General features: G+C 36.8%; 1 protein-coding gene and 1 long non-coding RNA gene across 3 annotated transcripts in view; both read left to right on the plus strand.

Moving 5' to 3' along the window:
• LOC132172184 (piezo-type mechanosensitive ion channel homolog) overlaps window positions 1-18095 on the plus strand; it is a 28763-nt gene extending 10668 nt beyond the window's left edge. Inside the window, exons 8-21 of one of the 2 annotated variants that reach the window (XM_059583632.1) lie at window positions 1996-2080; window positions 3000-3215; window positions 3303-3480; window positions 5021-5149; window positions 5336-5509; window positions 5680-5910; window positions 6399-7949; window positions 8399-10902; window positions 11481-11876; window positions 14318-14476; window positions 15755-16264; window positions 16958-17102; window positions 17222-17366; window positions 17644-18095. In XM_059583632.1, the coding sequence (XP_059439615.1) occupies window positions 1996-2080; window positions 3000-3215; window positions 3303-3480; window positions 5021-5149; window positions 5336-5509; window positions 5680-5910; window positions 6399-7949; window positions 8399-10902; window positions 11481-11876; window positions 14318-14476; window positions 15755-16264; window positions 16958-17102; window positions 17222-17366; window positions 17644-17779 (6559 nt within the window). In that variant the 3' untranslated portion in view covers window positions 17780-18095. The remainder of the gene's footprint in view (window positions 1-1995; window positions 2081-2999; window positions 3216-3302; window positions 3481-5020; window positions 5150-5335; window positions 5510-5679; window positions 5911-6398; window positions 7950-8398; window positions 10903-11480; window positions 11877-14317; window positions 14477-15754; window positions 16265-16957; window positions 17103-17221; window positions 17367-17643) is intronic. The other variant, XM_059583633.1, reaches the window with a different exon arrangement.
• Window positions 18096-21289: 3194 nt separating this feature from the next.
• Window positions 21290-23076, plus strand: LOC132172192 (uncharacterized). The gene is made up of 3 exons (XR_009439128.1): window positions 21290-22302; window positions 22421-22554; window positions 22651-23076. It is a non-coding gene; the product is annotated as an uncharacterized LOC132172192 (long non-coding RNA).
• Window positions 23077-25622: the final 2546 nt, after the last annotated feature.

Raw genomic sequence — 25622 nt, forward strand, 5'->3', positions numbered from 1 at the left:
AAAAAAAAAAAAGAAAGAAAAAAAGGGCAGACTATTGAGGGCAGGAGCTTGCACTTGATAAGTCTGGTTTGGTCGGTTCCCTATCTTTTGGATGTTGTTAGATGGAAGAAGTCTGTCAACTATACTGGATATTTTGGATTCACTGTATTTTTAAATTGTTTTTGAGAGAATACTTTCCTATACAGCCTGTATACCTCGTTTTACTCCCTCTGAATTTTCACTAAATTATATTTACTTATCAAGAAAAGAACTGCCCCCTGTGCTGCCTCAACATCAAATCTACCATTTGGTACTTGTTTTAGGGATGTTGCATGTAAGAATGTGAAAATTGTGCCCCTTTTTTGACAATCTAAGCCTCTGAGGGCTGCTCTTGGAATTTGTCTGTGAAGAGGAGCTAGGGGAAGCTGTCCTTCACCATCATGACTAACTTCTTTGCCATCCCATCTTTTTAGGAGGCGTGGGGAAGAAATTTCCTTGCCTAGGTCCCTGAAAATTGAAGGAAGTTTCAGAGCAGGCTCCCGGAAGTTAAATGTTAAATTTGGTCCCTCTGATAATCCTATCTGGAATATTTCAAAGAAGGAAGTTTTCATGAGTTCTGATACTTGGGATCGACTTACACAGAAAAATCCTATTGTGGATTGGTGGCTGATTGTTTGGTTCCCTTTAGCAATTCCAAAACAGGCCTTTGTTTTGTAGTTGGTGATGAAGAACAGTTTATCCACTGGCGATCGTTTAGCTAAGTGGTGTTTCAAAGGGAATGTATCTTGTTTGTTTTGTCAAAATGGTGTGGGAGCCGGGATCATTTATTTTTTGAATACAGCTTCAGCTCCCCCACATGGAGGAATGTGATATATCGATGCAATGTAGTTAACCCTCCTGTTATATGGGATGATGTTGTAAGGTTAGGGTGTGAGCAGTTGGAAGCAGAAGAGCTTGCATGATAACCTATGTAGACTAGTTTTAAGCTCCTCGATCTATCTAGAGGAATAGGAATGAGATAAGGCATGGTTCAGTTCCTAAAACTGAAGAGCAGATCTTGAAGATCATCATTTGGGAGGTGAGAACCAGGATCTTGGGCAAGAGTAGATTTCAGAGAGATGAGGAAAATGTTATGCCATGCTGTAACTGGAATATTACGGAGAAGTTACTGGTTTAGATGTGGAGTTGAGGGTTTCTGCAGAATTTTGCTTGTTCTGCAGGTCTCGTATATGTTGTGCTTTCTGGTTTTGCAGAGTGGAGTTTTCTACTTTTCTCTTTAGTTGAGTTGCTTTCTTGGTGGTTTTGTGTGTAATTTGGTTTTGTTTGGGGATGTAAAGAGACTGGTCTGTAGTCTCTGTGTTTGAGTCTGGCTGTTATGCTGGTTGTTTGTAATTGGTAATCGAAAAAATGCTTATTCATAAAAAAAAGAAGTTGTAAGAGTTTCATTGATGAGAGATTGCAAAAGAAGTCCATGAAATCGATCAGGTCACCTCTTTTCCAGTTCCCTCAATGTTGATCAAGTGCTGCATAGATAATTCAGGGAAACTTAATTAGCCTTCTCAATTTTATGTTAATTGTTTCTCAAATTTTGCATTAATGAGAAAGCTTTCCTGGTGCATAAATAAGAATTTGACTAGCTTTACTCTTTAAAAGTTCAAATCCGTTTTTCATGAGGTCTATAGATCTAATATTCATAGATATAGTATTGGATACCTAAGACCAACCAATGCTTTGTAAAGTTTGTGCCAAACGTTGAAAGAACTTGTTCCATAGATGGAAACTTACTGCTATATATCTGGATCATTTTGTTTTTCTAACAAGATTTTTTTTTCTGCTTATTTGTGCTGATGTATTGCATTTCCATCATTTATCATGTTGAAAAGTTCTTTTTTTTTAGATTCAATGTCAGTTTGCTGAATGAGGGCCTTCTTCTGTTACTCTCTGTTGGGGAATATCTTAATTGCATACAAGGATCTGATGCTTTCAAGCTTACATGATTGTTTCAAAAATGTGCAGATCTGGTGTAAAGCATACCAATGTTTTATTGAGGGGAGCAGTGTTCCGGACATTTAGTATCAACTTTTTCACGTATGGTTTCCCGGTATATATTCCTGAACAATGTGAACTGAACTGCTTTCTAAACTTAGTCTTTGTTTCTCCTAACTAGATGAAATTTATGATGCCTAATGAGCATGGCACTAGATGCTGACTTTATCCATACATGTAATTAGTTTTGAATAAATAATAATGCAGTTGTGAGTCCTGTTCCAGGAAGCCGACACTTAGATATTTGCTATGTCTTTAGTTTGAAACACAATGTAGATATTCCACTTGTGCTAGTCAGCTTTTAGTTTTACCTTTTCTATCTAATAAGCAGGACATGAATATGCTACTATTTCTCATGGTAGAAATAGTTGTAGTTACAAACACAATGTAGACATCTGTATGTAGGGAGAGACAAAAAAGTCTGCTTATGCAATGGAGAGAAAATATCTACAAACGTTTTCTTGGGAATGCGCATTGACCCATTCTATCTTGATAGAGATATTTTATATTCTCCTGAATCGAATTGGTTTCTTGTTTCACAATTATTTTATGATTTTGTGTTGATATTATTTTCTTTAAATGCTTTAATTACTTGAATCTGAATCCTTGTGGGTCTGTATTTGGTCGCTTCCTATTGAATGGGATGAGTACTGTACTGTTTTGGGCCCAAAGCTGCCAATAAGTTCTAGCTATCAGTGCCTCCTCCAGCTGTAAAGACAGGGTGGAGCATGAGGTTGTTAGTTCAAAACCCACCTAGTGTTTATGTAACTCACCAATAAAAAAATGTTTTGGACCCAAAGCTGCCAGCACCCAACCGCTACCATCTATACTAATAGGTGGGGAAGTACATAACTTTCTTTCATTGTTTATGCTCTCACTTCAAGGTGCATGGTCAGCTTATTAAGTTCTACAAGCATTTGCATCTAGTTATATCAAATGGTTTATATATAAACTTGCTGTGGTAATTTTGGCAGGTCTCCTTGTTTGCTCTTTCCTTCTGGAGTTTCCATTTTGCCAGTTTATGTGCATTTGGATTACTTGCATATGTTGGCTACATCGTATATGGCTTCCCCTCCTTATTCCGTTTGCACCGGTTGAATGGGCTGCTTCTTGTCTTCATTCTCTTGTGGGCTGTTAGCACATACATTTTCAATGTAGCATTCGCTTTCTTGAATCGGAAACTTGGAAAGGTAGTCCTCTCTTTTGGAATGAATTTTTCTGTTTATTATTCTATGATAGTATCAAATAGTAAAGTTATTGCTGGAATGCATATACAGGACATGGAAATTTGGGAGATGGTTGGGTTGTGGCACTATCCAATACCTGGGTTCTATCTGCTTGCACAATTTTGTCTTGGAATTTTAGTTGCCTTGGGTAATCTAGTTAACAATTCCGTTTTCCTTTGCTTGTCTGATGAACATGGGCAATCTTCAGATGAGAACTCTACAGTTGAAGGTAATTAAATCCAATGTTGTCAAGAAGGTTTGTAATGCAGCATGTGTTTTGCAAACTTGTGGGAAGGTTTGAAGTGTAGCATGTGTGTCTCTGGTTTATAGTGTAGTCTGTATTTCTTTGTAAGATATGAAAGTTTTGTGGTTGCTTCAAATATAATAAAATTCTTATTAAAATAAAAGGGAAATAAAAAATCAAATACAATAACAATGACACTGGTTAACTGAATCATTAATATTTTTTGATAAGTAACTGAATGATTAATAGTCCCGCTTGCTTCACTGTGTTTTTTTTTTTTTGTGTGTGTGTGTGTGTGTTAAATTAAATACTTAAAAAAAAGAAGAAAAAAGATTGATACATTTGTTTCCTTTTTGTTTGTTAGCTTGATACATCTCTAAATATTTTCCTAATAATTTGGGGTTGGATACGCAAATCTTGTTTTTCCATCATCTCTCTAAGGTCATATCAAACACATGGCCGGTCCATTGAGTTTTCCTAGACCATCTCAATCCGTATCTGTTTTGGTCTGCCTTGTCCTTTCACAGCTTTCAACTTCAACCATATCAGTCTTTGTAGGTGAAGTCTTTGGCTTCTCGTTGTGTGATGTTGCTCCACATGTTTTGCTGTATTGATATACAGATCCACTCATTGGTTTCTCATTTTGTTACTTATGGTGTCAATTTTGTGAGTTTTGTTTTTCAGGACTTGTAAGATCAGATTTGTACCCATATGTATTGAATTTTTACTCACCTTTTCTTTGGCATCTTTGCTTAAATAATGTTAAATCGCCATTCATCCAAAATGCTTAAGCTAATAGGAAATGAAGAATTTAATCATTTAGTTAATATTATAATATTCTTCCGCACGTGTGAGCTCAAACTTCCCCTCAATAAGTGAGGCCCAACACATAAAATATTTAACTGAAATTGGGATAAATTGTAGAGCGAGGGTTCGAACTTAAGACTTTGGCTTTGATACCATGTTAAATCATTACTCATCCCAAAAGCTTAAGCTAATAGGAAATGGTAAATTTAATCATTTTATTAATTTTCTAACATATACCGTGGTAGTAGATGCAAATCTATGTACCGTTTTTGTTCTATACATTTTCAAGAGTATATCTCCCCGAATTATTAGGCTTTCTTTTAAAGATGTCATTGTTAATAACCAAAGCTTATTATGTTGCCCGACATGACAAGCATTTGCAGATTTTAATCTTGCAACCTTTCCCATGGTAGCTTTTTAGAGCTTATATGAAACCATGGAGAAGATAATTTATGTGATGCTGATGTCATTCTGATGATAAATTTTAGTTGTCTTGCTGCTGTGTTGTTTGATTTCTCATGGTTCCTGACTTATTTGTAAAGAGGTACTTCAGTTCTCCAGATTTTGTATTATGGCATCCCATTTTTTTCTTTCTGGAATGTTTCAATTCTGTATTCTTAATCCAGTTTTGCTTAGACTTGATACACTGATATTCTGTATTTGGAATATACTTACACTTCCATCTATCTGATTTTGTCTTCACATTCTTTAATCGCAGTAGAGGAAGAGACGAAGGTATTGATTGTTGCCACAATTGCGTGGGGACTGCGCAAATGCTCTCGGCCTATAATGCTGTCACTGATATTCCTCATTGCCATGAAACCTGGTTTCATCCATGCTGTATATAGTATGTTTTCTCAACTCATTCTTAATTTTTTTTTAATAAGTAATCAGTTTATATTATTCATGAAATTGAATTATTGCATAATGCCTTTTGTTTGTCAATCTTAACTGCATAAAAGTGGATTGATATGGCATGTGTTTGTGGTTGTGGCAGTTTGCTGATATGTGTTATGTTCGATCTGTTTTTCAGTGATATTCTTTCTGATATATCTTTTGAGCCACAACAGCAGCAGAAATATACGCCAGTCTCTGATTCTTTTATGTGAGGCTCACTTTGCACTATTGTACATTCTTCAGATTGATTTGGTTTCTAATAGTTTGGAGCGAAAAGGCTCTTTTAGTATGGAAGTTCTATCGCAGTTAGGTACGCATTTGTTTTAACTGGTTCATTTTGAGTTGTTATCTTTCAAGTGGACATGGTTGTGGTCAATTATTTTCTGTATTGGTGTTTTAGTTATGGTACTGTTATGTCAAATTTCAGTATTGGAACAAAAACAAAAATTAAGCATTCCATTTTTATGTGAATTGATGCAGGTCTGCTTGAATATGACAGTTCCTGGGATTTCTTGGAAGTAGCTTTGCTTGCTTGCTTCTGTGCAATCCATAACCATGGTTTTGAGATGCTATTTTCATTCTCAGCAATTGTGCAGCACACCCCAAGCCTCCCTATTGGATTTAGCATCTTGAAAGCTGGTCTGAACAAATCGGTTCTGTTGTCAGTTTATTCCTCAACTACAAAATACAGCCAATATAACCCTTCTTATGGTACAATTTTTTTCTTGGCTTAATCTTTTGTGGAATAAGTTTCCAATATAGATACTCTTAGATGTTTTTAGTGATATACTGTTCACATACTTATTTGATAATTGCATGCTTTTGGATGCGTCAATGGATTATGGTGATAATCTAGATAAAACTTTGATGAACCAGAGTCGGATCCAATTAGCCTTATCCAAACTATTTGTTGTTGGGTGTATGAATTAAAGTACGATCAATCACTTTTTGAGATCATTTCAGGGACAGCTCTCAGCCTGATGTCAACCTTCTATGAGATTGCAGATTCAAATTCTTGGATGAGATTATAGGAAAACTATGATCAGTTGCATATTCTATGTAGTTTTAAAAGACAGCAATATCTAAATCCAGTTTATGTGGACTGCTGGGTCTAGGAAATTTTTAATATGACTGCTAGTACTATTGCTGTCACTTCTGTTTTCAGTGTTATGCACTCATATGTTATGTCTTTTTTCCAGAAAGAAGGATAGCATCATTCCTCAGTGCAATTGGGCAGAAATTTCTATCTATGTATAGATCATGTGGAACCTACATTGCTTTCATAACTATTCTCCTCACGGTGTACCTGGTGAGACCCAATCACATATCATTTGGGTACATATTCCTTCTCCTTGTTTGGATAATTGGAAGACAACTTGTTGAGAGTACAAAAAGGCAGCTCTGGTTTCCATTAAAAGCATATTCAATCATGGTGTTTATCTTTATCTATAGCTTGAGCAGTTTCGCCAGATTTGAGATGTGGCTGTCCAGGTTGATAGATCTCTATTTTTATTTGGGCTATAACCCGGAAGCTTCATCGTTGGAAAATGTTTGGGAATCTCTGGCAGTCTTGATTGTGATGCAACTTTATAGCTATGAAAGGAGGCAGAGTAAGTATAACAGGTCAGATGATTCGAATCGACTGGACTCTGGAGCACTTGGGTTTTTCAAACGCACTCTTATTTGGCATAGCCAGAAGATCATGTTTATTGCTTTGTTCTATGCATCTTTATCCCCAATTAGTGTACTTGGTTTTCTGTATCTACTTGGCCTTGTCATCTGTTCAACTTTACCTAAACATTCCCGGGTCCCATCCAAATTATTCTTAGTTTACACTGGATTTCTAGTGACAGCTGAATATCTCTTTCAGATGTGGGGTGAACAGGGAGGGATGTTTCCTGGACAGAAACACTCCAATCTATCCCTTTTTTTAGGTTTCTCTGTATTTAAGCAGGGCTTTTGGGGAATAGAATCAGGCTTGAGGGGAAAAGTTCTGGTGATTGCTGCATGTACTCTTCAGTACAATGTCTTCCATTGGTGGGAGAAAATGCCAAGTCTTATTCTAAACAAAGGGCAGTGGGAAGAGCCTTGTCCCTTGTTTGTTTCAGAAGAGGATGTCTCAGTTGGTGTTACCCTTTCTAATGAGGACAATAACCAATTGTCAGATTCTGGCGCACTGTCTGTAAAACAAGAGGGGGTGAAAAGCAACTCACAGCCATATTTCACCTCTGGTCTGTCTCAAGCATCTCATCCCGTATCCTCTAAAGCAGCAGGCTCTGAGGGTGCAAGTGCTAGTAAATATTCATTTGGCTATATCTGGGGAAGCACCAGGGAGAGTCATAAGTGGGACAAGAAGAGGATTCTTGCATTGAGAAAGGAGAGATTTGAAACACAGAGGACTCTTTTGAAAATATATTTGAAGTTTTGGATGGAGAATTTGTTTAATCTCTTTGGTCTTGAGATAAATATGATTGCCTTGCTTCTTGCCAGCTTTGCTTTGTTGAACGCCATCTCTATGCTATATATTGCACTGCTTGCTGCTTGCATCCTTCTGGATCGGCACATTATTCGTAAATTGTGGCCCGTGTTAGTGTTCTTGTTTGCTTCTATTCTTATTCTTGAGTACTTTGCCATCTGGAAGAACATGTGGCCTTTGAACCAACATAGTCCAAGTGAGACTGATGTACAATGCCATGACTGCTGGAGAAGCTCGACTCTAAATTTCCAGTATTGCAAGAACTGTTGGTTGGGTATTACTTTCTTGGCATGTTATAATTGCTGATTAGTTGGCTATTTATCTTATTTGTGTATCCATGAAATATGCTGGTATAATGAATAAATTTTATCTTCTGAGAACGCTTAAATGTTCAGATGCTCTAGCTATTCAGTCTCTGGCTAACTTTTAATCTTCTTGCTGTCTGTAAGAATAGTGTTTCTTCTTTTTTTGTACCTTTTTCTGCATCTGAAAGAAATGCGTTAGAGATGTTTGATATGGACTTTGAAGAGCTTTTATAGTTTTTTCTTCCATCAAACTGCAACCATTTTATTGGTTCCTTCAATTTGGCTGAAGTCTTGGACCATGTCCTGAGCCATACCAAATGATTTTTTGATGATTTTAAATTTATTTGTTTTCCATTTTCATCTCTTGTTCTCTATGCAGTTTAAGCCATTAATCTTTATCCGTTAACATTTTCTGCAGGACTTATTGTTGATGATCCTCGAATGCTTATCAGCTACTTTGTTGTCTTCATGCTTGCTTGTTTCAAACTTCGTGCTGATCGCTTGTCCAGTTTCTCAGGGTCATCGACATCTCGCCAGATGATATCTCAACGTAAAAACGCATTTGTTTGGAGAGATCTATCTTTTGAAACTAAAAGCATGTGGACATTTCTTGACTACCTGAGGCTTTACTGCTATTGTCATCTATTGGATCTTGTGCTTGCATTGATATTGATTACTGGAACCCTCGAGTATGACATTCTGCACCTTGGTTATCTTGCTTTCGCACTGATTTTCTTTCGAATGAGACTTGAAATACTGAAGAAGAAGAACAAGATATTCAAGTTCTTGCGCATATACAACCTTGTTCTTATTGTTCTTTCTCTTGCGTATCAATCTCCTTTTGTGGGAGAATTTTGTCCTGGGAATTGTGAGACAGTGGATTACATTTATGAAATGATTGGATTTTATAAATATGATTATGGATTCCGGATTACTGCAAGATCTGCCCTAGTTGAAATTATCATATTTATGCTTGTGGCACTTCAGTCATATATGTTTTCCTCCCAAGAGTTTGATTACGTGTCTCGATATCTTGAAGCAGAGCAAATTGGTGCCATTGTGCATGAGCAAGAAAAGAAAGCTGCATGGAAAACTGCTCAGTTACAGCATATTCGTGAATCTGAAGAGAAGAAACACCAGCGTAACTTGCAAGTGGAGAAGATGAAATCTGAGATGCTCAACTTGCAAATCCAGCTTCACAGCGTGGGGTCAACTGCCAATTGCAACGTCACTTCTCCTTGCAGTGAAGGCCTAAGGAGAAGGAGTACTTCTATTACTTCAAATAATGAAGCTGGGACCCCTGATAAGGAACTAATTCTCGGGAAACAAGAACAGATTATCAGAGAGGAGTCATTATTCCCTTTTGAATTGCATGAATCTGCTCCTAGTATGACTGCAGAAAGTCCATCAGCAGCTGAGTCTACAAAGCATTCAGTGGGATCTCTTCATTGTGAGATCACTGAAGTTGAATTGGATGTTTCTGATAGTGCATTTTTTGATTTAGACAAGAAAGAGAAAGACAAAAGCCAAGCAAAGGAAAACCTATTAACATCGGCAGTACAGATGATAGGTGATGGTGTTTCCCAAGTACAATCTATTGGAAATCAGGCAGTCAACAACCTTGCAAGTTTCTTGAACATAGAACAAGAAGATTCAGGTATGAAAGAGAACATGTTTGCAGAGAATGGAGTATACGATGAGATGGAGAGCCAAAAAATGGGGTACTTGTGTATGGAATCTATGGATCGCTCATCTTCTCTGCAGTCTGATCAAAGTTTTGATGCTGCAAGTCTGCAGTTAGGAAGGATCTTTCGTCACATATGGTCCCAAATGAGATCCAACAATGATGTTGTGTGTTATTGTTGCTTTGTTCTTGTCTTCTTGTGGAACTTCAGTTTGCTTTCTATGGTGTATCTTGCAGCTCTATTCTTGTATGCTCTATGTGTAAGTACCGGCCCAAGTTACATCTTCTGGGTTATCATGCTAATCTACACAGAAGTTTATATTTTGCTTCAGTATCTGTACCAAATTATCATCCAGCACTGTCGGTTAAGTATTGACTCAGACCTACTTCGTGAGTTGGGATTCCCTGCTCATAAAATCAGGTCGTCGTTTGTTGTCAGTTCTTTGCCTTTTTTTCTTGTCTACTTATTTACCCTCATACAGAGCTCTATAACTGCAAAAGATGGTGAATTGATGTCTTCTACAGACTTCAATTTCTTTAAGAAGAATGCTCTCTATAGAAAAGAGGATCTTGGGAATTATAGCTCGCAAGAGAGCACATTGGGGCTGCTACAGCTGATTGCAAATACAGTAAAATTGATAATCAGAAGCTTTTTTAGGTTCTGGAAAGCATTGACACAGGGAGCAGAATCTCCTCCTTACTTGGTCCAGGTGTCTATGGATGTCAAATCCTGGCCGGAGGATGGGATTCAACCAGAGAGGATTGAGTCTGGAATAAACCAATTGCTAAGAATTGTCCATAATGAAAGATGCAGAGAAAAAAACCCTAACCTCTGCCCTTTTGCTAGTAGGGTTCATGTTCAAAGCATTGAAAAAAGCCAAGAAACCCCAAATATGGCGTTGCTTGTTTTTGAGGTTGTATATGCATCCCCTTTAACGGAGTGTGCTTCAGCAGAATGGTACAAGTCACTTACTCCAGCAACTGATGTGGCAAAGGAGATTCTTGAAGCACAGCATGCTGGGTTTCTTGAAGAAATGGGATTCCCTTACCCTATACTCTCTGTAATCGGGGGAGGCAAAAGAGAAGTTGATCTGTATGCCTACATATTTGGTGCAGATTTGACTGTATTTTTTCTAGTTGCAATTTTCTACCAATCAGTCATAAAGAATAATAGCGAATTTCTCGATGTGTATCAGCTTGAGGATCAGTTTCCGAAAGAGTTCGTATTTATCTTAATGGTAAGTCTAGTGATATGTTTCTTTCGTTGTTCTGTACCATTGCTTCATTGAAATCAACTTTTTGAAGAGTTGCAAATTTAAACTCCTTTGTGTCAACTGATGTCCATATCACTTTGACTCATTTCTTGGGCCAGAGAAATGGGACAACAATCATGAAAACCATAAAAAACTAAGTTGGAAATTTTGTCAACTGGAAAATTCTTATCCCAAACTTTGTCAGCTTTCTGACTTGATTAACTCCTGTCATTTCTAAAAGAACGATAGTTTGAATATCCTCCATTTGTATTTCTGACCCAAATAATCTATTTTTTATAGGAATTTTAAAATATAATTTGGGATCTTTCTTCTTTTCTTTTGCATATCTCTGTATACGTTCCATTTACTAGGGGTTGCTCCCCCTCCCCCCTTTGAATGAATTTTACTTATCAAAAGGATATAAATTTAGGGACCCCTTGCTACTTTGTTTACTTGGGAGAAGTATGTCAGATTAATAATTAGTCCTTTGCATTTTGTATGGGTAATATGGCTGGGATATGCATGTTAGCTTCCTAACTAGGTTGAATGCGTATTCCCTGCAGATTATCTTTTTCATGATCGTGCTTGATCGCATAATTTACCTCTGTTCCTTCGCAACGGGAAAAGTTGTTTTCTACCTTTTCAACCTCATCCTCTTCACGTATTCAGTTACAGAGTATGCTTGGCACATGGAGCCTTCCCAACAACATGCTGCAGGGTTAGCACTTCGTGCTATATATCTTGCTAAAGCCATATCTTTAGCTCTGCAGGCTATACAAATTCGATATGGGATTCCTCACAAAAGCACCTTGTATCGGCAGTTCTTGACCAGTGAAATTTCCCGAATTAATTACTTGGGCTATAGACTTTATCGTGCTCTTCCCTTCTTATATGAGTTGCGATGTGTACTTGACTGGTCGTGCACAACAACATCTTTGACCATGTATGACTGGCTGAAGGTGAGTCCTTGAAATACATATCCTTAACATTCCCCTAACCTTTGAAACTATAGTACCATTGATTACCTTTTGTATAATCATTACAATTAGTCTTTTATCATCATTATCATTGTTATTGTCATTATCATTATCATCATTGTAGAGAGGACAAAAAAAAAATATAAAAAATAAAAGAAATGTTGAATTCTATTAGTGTATTAATATTTATTGGAAGAGTAGAACCATGAAATCAAGCCAACTATTTTAGCCAGAGGAATGCCTATGGCAAAATACCATGCGATTGCTTCCAATGTCATGGGAGATATCTTGCTAGATGTGGAAGATGGAGAGTGCTTTTGTCTTTGTTATCTACTCTATGCACCTTTTATCTCTCCTTGGCTGTTTCTCCTTGTGTTTCTTGTGAAGCATATCTATTCCGCTTGTGTCAAATTGAATGGTTGTTAACAAACTTTCATTGGATCACATCTGGATAATTTTAACAAGACTGACCAAAAACAACTTAACTAAGTTCAATTAAGTCCAATCCTAATTAAATTGGGGCTGGGTATAGGCCCTCATCAATAAATTGGTGTCGGCCACATGTATTCTTTTTCACCATTCTCTCCTATTTAAAATTGTATACTCTTTGTGGCTCCCCTATATATATGTTTTTTTTTTCATTACTTTTGCCCATGTTCTACTAGAGGCCTCTCTCTACTCTTCTCACTCTTTCAACTTGAATTAAATCACTCTTTCCCATGGCGTATTAATCAGTCTACATTGCACATTACCAAATCATCTTAAGCAACTTTTCATCATCTTTTCCTCAATAGGGGCCACCCCTACATTTGAATGAATGACTTCATTTTTTTTTTTATGAGTAATAAAAACATTTTAAAAAAAGTCGTTCACTTAGTATTCCTGCTCATCCATCTTGAACATCCTTTTTTTGAATATTCTGTACCAAAGGGCATAACTGTTCTTATAATTCCTATAGAATTTTCCCTATTGTAATAAGACGTGATTATTTTAGTAAATATGGTTCCCATACCATCAACATTCTGCTCATTCACTTTTTACTATCCCTCGATCCATCATAACTGTTCTTATTTTATGAAGATGTGACTCGTACAAAATTAATCTTGGTCGATGCTGTAAACATATTTTCTACTGATAGCTCTACCTGTTCTCATATTAGTTAAAGCTGTGTCATATATATATATCCTTAACCACATTAATACTTCAAAGAAACTTTTTTTTACCCCAGAACCAACCATTACCTCATTAGGACCTCTATCATATGCTTTCTCTAGATTGAAGAAAACTATATATGAGATCTTTACTCATTTCTTTACATGTCTCCATTGGAGACCTATGTAAGAAATAACTTCTCTAGTACATCGTCCTACCAAAAAGCCAAATTGATGGCCAATTCTGTTGTTTCATGCCCTAATATATGCTCAGTAATTGTCTCCAAAGCTTCATGGGGTGACTCATAAGCTTAATCTCCACCAATCATTTTTGTTTGCACTTAAGATCTTTTGAAAAAATAAGTCAAGCATCCAACATCTCATTACCAAAGGTCTTCCAAAATTCAATAGGAATTCTAGCAGGCCCCACAGTTTTCCTATTATCTTGACCATCCTAATTTTTTGTATGAACCTATGATTTTTATCCTCAGCAGGGTGACCAAGTTCTTCTAAATTCCCTGCATGACTACCATTAAATAGTTTTTTTGGGTTAATTACCTTTTCTCCCCCTAAACGACCATTCTTCTTGAACTAATATTTTCTTTACAAAAAATCCTGCATTTAGTCAAAATCATTAAAAGAACGTGAAATGACAAAAATACCTTAAGTTTAGAAACTAAATTTACTTGTCCATGTCCATAAAATTATTTATCAAAAGCTGCAAATACAAAAGAAAATTCTGTTCAAATAAACTTAAGACTAAACCCTAACCCTAACCCTAGTGGTACTTGGGCTAATGGCCCGCTAAAATAACATAAAGTCAAAATGAAAATAAATAAAGTCCAAATGAAACTAATACAACCCATCTGAAAATAAATAATAAAAAAACAATGCAACTAAATAAAAGCCCATTGAAGCCCAATAATGATCCAGCTCATGTAATCTATGGCTCGTATTTGGTGCTCCGCACCAAAATGGATTATTGATGTGAGATCATGTGGTTAGATCTCTTTGGCAGTAGCCAATTTTTATAACTTGATAATCGATAATGTATTCGGCATGATTAAATTTCTTGGTGAGTTCATGAACAATGCTTTTACTTTTCAGCTTCACCATATAACTCTGCCTACTGTAGCTTTGTCATACGTAATCTGCATACCTGTCATTTGTCATTCAATTATCATGTCTTTTAATTAATAATTAACTGTTTGTTGGGTATATCTTTTCTAGTAATAGCTTATAGCTGAAACTAAAGAATGGCTTTCTTCTTAGTTGGAGGACATACATGCAAGCTTGTACCTTGTCAAATGTGATGCAGTCTTGAATAGAGCTACGCACAAACAAGGAGAGAAGCAAACAACAATGACGAAATGTTGTAATGGGATATGTCTGTTCTTCATATTAATCTGCGTTATCTGGGCTCCTATGCTGGTAAGCAACTTCAAAAGCAGAAGCTTGTTGATAAGTAATATTAAATGTGTCCTAAACTTCTGTTTGGAAGATTTGTGGCATTTAGGAACAAAAATAGTTGGAGCTTTATAAAGCAGTTGACGGTCTTAATTACTAATGACCTTGAGATTAAAAAGAAGTGTATGTGCGCTTTAGGAGGAATCCCTTAAAAAAGATATTGAATTTTAGAAACTCTTCTGGAAAGATTTCATGATAATAAAAAGTTTTAGTACTTCAAAGCTTTAATATGCTTGGAAATTCTACTCATAAGTGTCTTACAGAGATGCTTGATTGTATGACTCTTTATTCTATTCATAGGTTGAGTTTCTATGATTTTTTTTATTACCCATCATTAATGAATACTGAAAGAAAATGCAGAAAGGTAATTACTTGTGCTTCTAGATCTTGATTGGGCTGAATCACATTTCAGAATCTGCGACAAATTGCTTCTGAATCTATATTGCTGGATATATTAGAAGGGTAGAACCTATTAAGAACACCAACTTTGTTTAAGATGTTTTAAATGACTAAGAACAAGTAAAATGCAGAAGATAATTATCTTTTTTTCTTTAGTATATATGTAATAATTATGTCAATCCCCACTCACTTCAATTTCAGAATACTCTTAAATAGCTTTTGTTATATTGCTTTTTTATTTCTACAATTACATTCGGTATCCAAACTTATAAAACAATCAAGACTAACACAAAGAGGATCTTGCTTGAATGGATGCATGTCTGCCATGTGCAAAGAGGAAAGGAGAGAGGGGGGAGTCTTGTGGAAAAAATTTAGACTTTACAAAGAGGAGGAGAATTCATAAGTAAATAAAAGAAAAAGGGAAAATAATCTGATGAAAAAAAAAACAGACGAGAGAGGGAAAAAGCCTAGAGAATGTGGTTTAAACACCAGAGAAGACCCTGAGAGTGTATGAACCCTTGAAATTCCTTTGTATCTACAGATTCTTCCATGGATAGAAACTATCTTCTCAATTTTCCTGTCTATGGACAGCAGTGCAGATCCTTAGAGATATAACTTATTCAAGATCAGAGTACATCTATCTGCTGGCTTCCTTTAACTCTTCATTTAGATGAAGTTAAGCAGAAGCAATCATCTTATAGGCCCTGGTAAATTACAAGGGAGTTTCTCCCTCAAAAGAGTCGTTGCATTGTCTAGAATATAATGTCAATAAGGGGTAAGCATGATCCTCTCTTCATCACCATCTATTCTAATTGTGCATGTACTTTTCGTTTCTCCTTACAGATGTATAGCAGTGGTAACCCGACAAACATTGCCAACCCTGTTAAAGATGCCAATGTTCAGGTTGATATTAAAACAGCGAGTGGAAGGTTGACCTTGTACCAAACTACTCTTTGTGAAAGACTCCAATGGGATAAGCTCAATGCTGATATTAATCTTGATCCCGGAGGTGTTTTGGACACATATAATGAGAATGATATCCAGTTGATATGCTGCCAAGCTGATGCCAGTATATTGTGGCTTGTCCCCAATGTGGTTCAGACGAGATTCATTCAGTCCCTTGACTGGGAGATGGACATGGATATTATTTTTACTTGGGTACTTACCAGGGACAGGCCAAAGGGCAAGGAAGTTGTGAAATATGAAAGAACTATTGATCCTCCATATCTTCCAAAAAAATCAGACGTTCAAAAAGTTCTCAATGGCTCTATGAACAGCTTTAGGATATATAATTTATATCCAAGATACTTCCGTGTTACTGGTTCTGGTGATATCAGACCTTTGGAACAAGAGGTATGTCACACCTTTTTATTTTTAATTTTATGAAAAACTTCAGAAAACCCTTCTAAACTTCCACACGTTTTGAAATTACTCAACTAAAGTTCGACTTAAGACCTTTAACGTTGATACCATGTTAAATCACCACTTATCCCAAAAGTTTAAACTGATAAGAAATAATAAATTTATTCATTTAATTAATCTTCTAACAGTATTTTGCATATGTAATAACTATTAATCTATAACTATAGTGGTAAAATCTTTTGAATGATATCAGAGCTTATCTTTCATTTAATTATTATTATTTTTTTTAAATAATACTCCACTCTCTCTTCTCCATAATCAAATGCCCCTTACTTTGTTTTGGGTCTTCCCATACTTCTTAGCCATTTTTGCTTCTCCTCCTCCCTTGTTTCGTAAAATTTCAAATATCCATCATGGTAGTAAAAAATGAACGAAGAACAAGGCCTTCTCAACCATGGCTTTTATTAGGATTTTAAGATGAAATATGAGCCTTTGGTTAGACTTCCAAATTTAATTATATTATTGTCCAACTTTTTAGGAATTTCCTTTAAAGTTTCTGTTCAGCGCAGGGGCTGTTGGGTCAGGGCCTCAGTTACTCTGTCCTTTAAATGATCACATATACTGTTTATTCAGACCTTGGAAACAGATATTTAGCAAGATAACTAAAACGAGAACAATTTACAGGAAATATCTGTTAGTGCGGATCTTGTTATAAATCGTGTGGATAATGAATGGTGGTCCTTCCATGATGTGAATTCTTCGGATGTTACCGGATGTGGACGTTTGACAGGACCCATGGCCATCATAATTTCTGAGGAAACACCGCCTCGTAAGTTTTTTAAGGATTTTTATATCAGTTCAAATGTTGGTTTTATTGTATTTTTTTGTGCTTAATTTTTTTTTTTTATCTTTTATTGATGTATTGTTAATACTGCCATACTATTTCAGAAGGTATTATTGGTGACACTCTCAGCAAGTTCAGCATATGGGGGCTGTACATAACCTTTGTTCTTGCAGTTGGCCGTTTTATCAGACTTCAATGCTCTGACTTAAGAATGAGAATCCCCTATGAGAACCTTCCTTCCTGCGACAGGTAAAACATTCGTATGTACCATTCTCCAGTTAATAATGCCTCACTTTCATTATAATCTGTGTTTGCTTTTCTCCGCCAGAATGGTCAATTTCATCGTTGGCAGATGAAAAAATGATGATTTGCTTACTTGATGTTCTTATGCTCTCTTTGAAGTTGGGATTTGTCAGTTTTCCCCCGTCATTAATCCCTTATCCATAAAAAGATGGCTAGGGCAGAGGTGGGAGAAGTATCTTGTGACTGCTTTGTAGTAAGCCCATTTCAATTTCTTCTGATGTAGGTTGATAGCCCTATGTGAGGATATATATGCTGCAAGAGCAGAGGGTGAGCTTGGAGTAGAAGAGGTACTTTACTGGACGCTGGTGAAGATTTATAGGTCGCCACACATGCTGCTTGAGTACACCAAAACTGAGTAGAAGAATCCAATGCAAATGCTGCCTTCGCTTCCCAACAACTTCTCACACCTAGGTATAGCAGAAGAAGGTACTAACTAGCATTCATTTATATTGGTAGGATACAACCAATCACAATTCTTCTCTTGCGCTCCTGAGAAGCTCTCTGGCCATATTAAATCTCCTTTAATTTTGGTTACTGAATTCTAGATGTTTATCATACCGGCATTCCGGCATCTTGTGCTCTAAATTTCCCTATGTATTTGTGCTACGTATGTGCATCTGGAATTCTATTCAACAAAATCAGATAGAACCATACTAATTAGGAAAAAAAATTACTAATTAGTATTGTGAATGCTAATTAGTAATCATGAAGCTCTCTGGCCATGTGTGTGTATTGTGAATGCTATAAAATCTCCATCTAACTAATTTCGGCCAATCAAGTCTCTCCTTTAATTTACCCTCATCAAATTGGGCGACCAATTTTTCATGGAGCTTTCTCGGCACTGTGTTAAAATTGGCGGATGGGTTATCATATCAAGTCTCTAAGATGGTGGCGGTTGAACGTTCTCAATGTTCTCACACCCATGGACAACACAAGGGTTTTTGGAGAATAAATCTTAGAATTTGAAATGAACCTATTATTGATTTCTGTCTAAAAGAAGTACAATTTACAGCTTGCCTGTAACAATAAACTCTCACTGCAGCCATTTAAGCATTACATTCATTGAGGCCGAAGAGTGGATACTCTGATTATAGCTCACAACACTCTCGTTACCCCTGTCGATGTAGTGCGATGGATTGCCTACAAAATAAGAGAGCGTTAAAGAGTCCACCGGTCTGGGGAAACTCTAATGCTTAAGTTATCATTCATATGTAGAGTCATATATCGCAATTAGCTAAGGGTTTTTTAGAGGAGTTTTTTTGTCCTCTTTTACCTGATGCGTTGTGTCATTTTTATATTAGTTTTGGTAGTTGATACCTTGTAGAACTCTATATCGTGGGGGAGATCAATATTAATTGAATACCGGAGTTCATGATCTCTTGGGATTTGCATCCCTCATTTAAGGAGATTATGCAGTTATTATCAGTATAGTCTTTGTATTTAAATGTGATTCTCCATGTACATTGTATTGGGTATAGTTTTCCATGAGGAGAGGATTTAAATTCAACTTCCTCTATCAGCTGGATTATCTTCCATATAGATGTGGCTGAGTGGGACGCACGAGGGGATTTTATCCCCCAACAACCCCCATCTTTGTTTCTGCCTCTTCAGAGTCTCCAGAGGTTCCTCTCCGGCTCTGTGGTTAAAGATAAAGTTTGACTAATGTAATCAAATCAACAACTAACACGTACTGCTAAAAGCCTAAAAACTTGTCATGAATTTTTCTGAAATCATGGCTATAGCATACCTTCAAAGATAGTGGGATTAAAACAGTTAAGATTTGCTATTATTTTGACAAAGAGAAAACCGACTGTAAAACATTACTTTTACAGCAACCAATAAAACACTGACACGTTAGTTAATAGAAAAAAGTTGAAAACACTTGATCTTTAAGCCCAAACCAAGATATCAAAAAAAAAATCCCTTTTCTCCTATTCATTCCTAACCACAACGTATCTACGTAACGAGATCAATGATGATACCCATTCTTCGGTCACTACACTACGCCCATTCGCCGTCGTGTTATACGATTGAAATTACAGTTCAATTCTTCTACCAAACTGATATATAACTGAACAAATGGTTCAAATTCGGCAAAATCATAAACCATTCTTGCAGAGAGTTGTACAGAATCGAAACCCATTCTTGCAAACGACAATTCTTCTATGAAATGACAATTCTTCTACCAAACGATCATAGCATCACGATGAAAACCCCGTTGGAGTGGGATGATAAAAGTGATGGATGGGTTATTTTCGGGTGTTTTCATTTCTATTCTGTATATTGTGTTTGCTGATGTGTTACATTTCTATTGGATGCTGCAAAAGTAGTGTTTTACACCTTGACTTGATAGTAGGGGCTCTCTTTGACAAATAATGATGTTCTTTGATGTGCATAAAGAAGCCAGAGGTATGGCATTTGGAAATTAATGATTTAAATAAATGTAAAAGTTTGTATTATCGAGTCAAACGGATTTGACATATTGAAAACTAAAATTAATTAACTCGATAAGTTACACACAAACTTCTGCATTTGTTTAAATCGTTAGATGAAATTAAGAGCTCAAATTATAAAATATAAGGGAAACTTCACTTTAAAGCCATGAATTACCGCGTTTTTTTATAAAACTCTCATGAACTTAAAAAACTCTCAGTTTGAACTCTTAAACTTTTAATTGCAATCAATTTAAACCATTCCGTCATATTTTAAACTTTAAAAGTGATAAAATGATCTTTATATCCTTGATTTTTTTTTTAAAAATTCCAAATTTATCCTTAATTTAAAAACAAAAATTGAGGGTCACCAGGTGACCCAGGTGGGTCTCAGCCAGAGACCCACCGTGGGTCAACAGACCCACGTTGGGTCACGACCAGACCCGCGTGAGTCTTCTAACCCACGTCGAGTCGCTGCCGTGACCCGCATGGGTCAGGTCGTGACCCATGTTGGGTCTAGCTGCGACCCACGGTGGGTCTGCTGGCCCACAACAAGTTTGACCATGACCCAGCGTTTTGGTCTTTATTGAATTTAAAAAGATGAGAGTTTGGATACACTTGCGTGGGTTTTTAAAACGAGAATATCTTCCGTTCGGTCAGGGCGTAAATGACCCAATTTACGCCCACCAACCAGATGGTGACAAGTCAGCTTATTTCAACTTACAAAATGTACTTATCCACACCAGAATATAACACACCACCTGCTCTTAAAATGAAACCCAAAAGTTCTCTTACAAAAAACCCTGCCCACCGGCTCTCTTACAAAAAAATTTCTACATCATCAACTACAGACCAATCGAAGGATGGTTTTACAGCCATATAAAACAAATTTTCTACATTTCACTAACATTAAAATACAGTTACAGCCCCAACTCAAAACACATGTAGTAATCACAAAATTTCTCAGAACTCACCGGTGGAGGAATGGTTTTTTCTAATTCCCTCGGCCGGAGCAACGGTGGTGAATCGTCGGAGTAGCCTGGCAGCGTGGGCTTGGCGGAGCTGGGCAACGTGGGCTTCGCAAGAGGTGGCAGCGTCTTTGCCGGGGAGGGGGCGGCGTGGTCTGGGCAATGGAGTTTGAGAAATTTTTCTAGTTCAGACTATTTGGTAAGCTTTTGTTAGGGAAATTATCGGGTGAAGTTTGCTGTTTGAGTTATTATCCTGTGAAACTAAGCTTATTTTGTATGTTGAAATAATATGAGGTGGCACCATTTGAGTGGAAGGCAAAAAAATATGATGTTTTCTGCCTTGACTGTATAGCAGCAGCACTCTTTTAAGACAATGGAATCTTTATTGAATTTAAAAAGAGTTTAAGAGTTTGGATGAAAGACCATTAACTTTTATTCTACCTTATATAAGAAGGAAGAACCTATTCAGTTAGCTAGTTTCCTTGTGCTTTTTCTTCTTCTCAAGCCTGTCTCGTTGTTCCAGTATATCCATGGAACCGCCTACGAAGAAGCAGAATTCAGGTGATGATGATAGATTCAGCGACCTTCCAGGTGAAGTTGTTCATCACATTCTTGATTTCCTCGGGACGAGGGACTTTGCGAGATTAAGTTTCGTATCAAAAAGATGCCGATAGTTGTGCATTTCAAACCCTAATTTGTGTTTGGGTAACATGAACGACAAATCAGGTGGATCTAGCTTCAACAAATTTGTGGATAGATTCATGGCTCGCCGCTGCGCGGATGGGGTGAAGACGGGGCGCTTTCTGCTCCGTTGGTCTTTCGATGATGAAGACGACGAAGAACGCCGGGTGGAGAGGTGGTTTAAGAAAGCAGCAATAAAATTGGGTGGTGTTGCAGAAATTAGCCTTAAATTCGTTCGCCCCCAATCCCAACCCCGCCGCCCTAAGCCAAAACCCTTTGCCTTGACACTTTGTGTTCTGCTTTGTAATTCCTAAGGTTCCTCGAGGTCGATGCCGGGAATGGCTTTCTCAGATTACCCCAGCTCGTTCTGATTTTGCTACAGAGCTCGAGAGCTTACAATTGCGCCACGTTCGAATCGAAAACGAAAATTGCTTTCATCTTTCAAGTCCCTCAAGGTATTGAAGCTTGACAGAATTAGCGGGATAAAGGGTATGACTATCACCAGCTCGTCTATTGAGATTTTATCACTTGTAAGCGTTGATAATCACCTCTGCGATGTTGAGATTCAGCAGCTACACAAACTCTATGACCTTAATCTATTCTGGAATCCCAAATCCTCTAGAAGTTTGTCACTGAAAATCTCTGCTCCCAATCTCCAAACATTTAAGTGGAGTGGAATTACTGTCGATGACTACTGTATGAGGGATTCGCCAGATCTTTTGCGAGCTTCTACCAAGAATAACTTGGTTATCACAGCGTACAGAAGCTAGACATCTAAAACTATATGGTTGTTTTGTTGAGGTAACGCCACAATTCTCCCTGTTATATTCTGAATATCTGTCTCTTTATTTAGGTCTAAGAATAATTTATTTTTTGCTTTGCATTGATTTTACATTTGATTTGCCTTGTAACGTTGTAGGCTTTACTTAAGCATGGTTGTTTGCCAATTTAACTGTGATAACAACTTCAAGTGGTGACCAATTCGAACCATTGTCCTCCCTTCTCAGAGGAACAACTAATCTAAAGCGTCTCAATCTATACGTTCATGTTAGTGTAAGTAAAAGACCACCCACTATATATATATAGAAATATATATTCCATCTTTTAACTCCGTCAATTTCATCTTCTCTCTTATTCTTCTTTTATCAGGTGATAACTCAATGCCTTCGTCTTCAAGAGATCTTCCATTTAAGATGGAATATTGGCAATCTCAAATCTTCATGTTTACTCGTCAACTGAAAACAGTAATTGTGCGGCTCTTCGATAGAGAGAATGAAATAGAACTAATCAAATATTTGCTCACCAATGCACAAGAATTGGAATTGATGCTCATTTTGTGTACATCACCAGTGTCATCAGGTGTGATTACTAAGTTAAGAGAGTACAAGAAGCCTTCAACAAAATTGATTTTACGTGATGTTTAAGATATGAGAGATGGTTGATTGTGCTGATTGCCAATTGGTGTGGTAAATGTTTTTTCTTTACTTTTTGGCATTGATTATGTAATCACTGGATATTGATAACACCTTAATCCGAAAGGGATCAGTAAATTTTATTTTATCAAGTTTGAGAAGAGATGGATTCCAAACTACGTAATGAAAAATTTAAATCTTGAGTTGACTTAAGAGGGACCACAACGAGAAGAAATGAGAATGCTATCATCGATCATAGTTGAGGCAGTCCAAAAGAAAATTGCCCGCATTCATTATCATAACCAATCTTACCCCATGTCATGACCAGAGCTTTTATGTTGCAAAGAGTTATTAGCGAACAAGCTTGGGTTCGATTTAGATAAACTTGATTTGGTCTCGGTTCATTTAGTAAATGAGCTGATCGTGAACACAAAAATGTGATCGATTATTAATCGAGACATACTCGTATAAATTCAGCTTGACTTGGTTAATGTTCGTGTACATAGACCATATAAACTCAACTCGACTTGTTAACATTATAAACTCTTTAAAGTGTTCTTTCTTGACAAAACTATATAATAAAAAGGGTGTTCAACAGTAATAGGACTTTGTGCCCTTCTTTTTCATTTTATATATATATATAGGTATAATATTTGATACCATCAGCCTGATTTGTATTGGTATAATATTTGATACCATCAGCCTGATTTGTGCTGGAATAAGGAGGCCAAAAAGGCTAACCTAGCACAACATGAATACACATCTTGCTAACCATATATGCTGTGGACTGCCTTGTTATCGTCAATGACTTTGTTTGCCACATATGGCATTGGCTTGCATTCACTAATATTTTCTTTTTTGTTTTCTTGACATTTAAAACAAACAAAAATTAGCTATAAACTGGTTTGTAGACATTTGGCATTTAAAACGGACAAAAATTAGCTACAAACTGGTTTGTAGTCATTACTACTAGCCGATTTAGTAAGATGACAAGTGTCTTAATTTTTCAAGCTTTGATTTTTATTAATGGATCATAATTTTTTCTTCTACAACGGTATGGTTTGAGAGAGAGATTAGATTAGAAGAAGAGATGTTAGCTTGAGAGAGAGATTAGGTTAATTAGAAACGTTAAAAAACAAATTGAAGGTTAACACCGTTAAACTCACTTAAAAGTCACATGGTTTAGGATACTTGTCTTCTTATTAAACCGGTTTGTAGCTAATTTTTGTCCAAAACAGAGATAGTACTCCCATCCAACTTCAGTCAAAAAAATTGACGGAATGTGACAATTTACTTGATTGAATTTTCTGATCACCTAATTACAGGAATTGCATCATAATCATCTTTCAGAAACAGAGGATCCCCAATTGCATAACTTTTATCTTTTGTTAAATGAAAACACAATGCTACTATGGCTTTGTTTTTGCATCAGGTTATGCATTAGTGCTAAAAATTGCTCCAGGATTACCTTTTCTTCCCCCATGTATGAGATCAGCAGGGAACATATATAAGATGAAGAGGAATAAGCTTTTTGCTTTGAAAGGTTAACAATCTTAAAGATAACATTTTCTGCCTAAAGGTGATATCTTTTGAATCCAGTCCAGAGCTCACCGAGCAAAATGATAGAGAGAGCCCGAGAATCCATCTTTGTTGTACATGCCTGAGAATTTCTCAGCTAAATATATAAGGAGCATATGGTATTTACTGCTGCCTACCACCAATATAAGCTACTATACTTCATAAAAATGAAAAAACACAAAAGCACAAAAACAAATAAGCTAAGCAGAAGAATGGATAAGAATGAGAATCCCCTATGAGAACCTTCCTTCCTGCGATAGGTAAAACATTTTTATGTACCATTTTCTCCAAATAATAATGCCTCACTTTGATTATAATTTGTGTTCCCTTTTCTGTGCCAGAAAGGTCAATTTCATCGTTGGCAGATGAAAAAATGATAGTGCTTTGTCAGTTTTCCCCCTTGTCGTTAATCCCTTATCCATAAAAAGATGGCTAGGGCAGAGGTGGGAGAAGTATCTTGTGACTGCTTTGTAGTAAGCCCATTTTCAATTTCTTCTGATGTAGGTTGATAGCCCTATGTGAGGATATATATGCTGCAAAAGCAGAGGGTGAGCTTGGAGTAGAAGAGGTACTTTACTGGACGCTGGTGAAGATTTATAGGTCACCACACATGCTGCTTGAGTACACCAAAACTGAGTAGAAGAATCCAATGCAAATGCTGCCTTCACTTCCCAACAACTTCTCGCACCTAGGTATAGCAGAAGAAGGTACTAACTAGCATTCATTTATATTGGTAGGATACAGCCAATCACAATTCTTCTCTTGCGCTCCTGAGAAGCTCTCTGGCCATAGTGAGTTCTAGATGTTTTATCATACAGGCATTCCGGCATCTTGTGCTCTTAATTTCCCTATGTATTTGTGCTACATATGTGCATCTGGAATTCTATTCAACAAAATCAGATAGAACCATACTAAATAGGAAAAAAAATTACTTCAACTCTCTCTCTCTCTCTCTCTCTTTCTCGTGTAAACGCGCTCGCACGTGTGTGCACGCATGCATGCCCACATGTTGCAGGACATGTGTGTGTATTGTGAATGCTATAAAATCTCCATTTAACTAATTTCGGCCAATCAAGTCTCTCCTTTAATTTTACCCTCATCAAATTGGGTGACCAAATTTTCGTGGAGCTT

Source organism: Corylus avellana, chromosome ca2 (assembly GCF_901000735.1).
Source record: "Corylus avellana chromosome ca2, CavTom2PMs-1.0".
In the NCBI taxonomy this organism is placed as follows: Eukaryota; Viridiplantae; Streptophyta; class Magnoliopsida; order Fagales; family Betulaceae; genus Corylus; species Corylus avellana.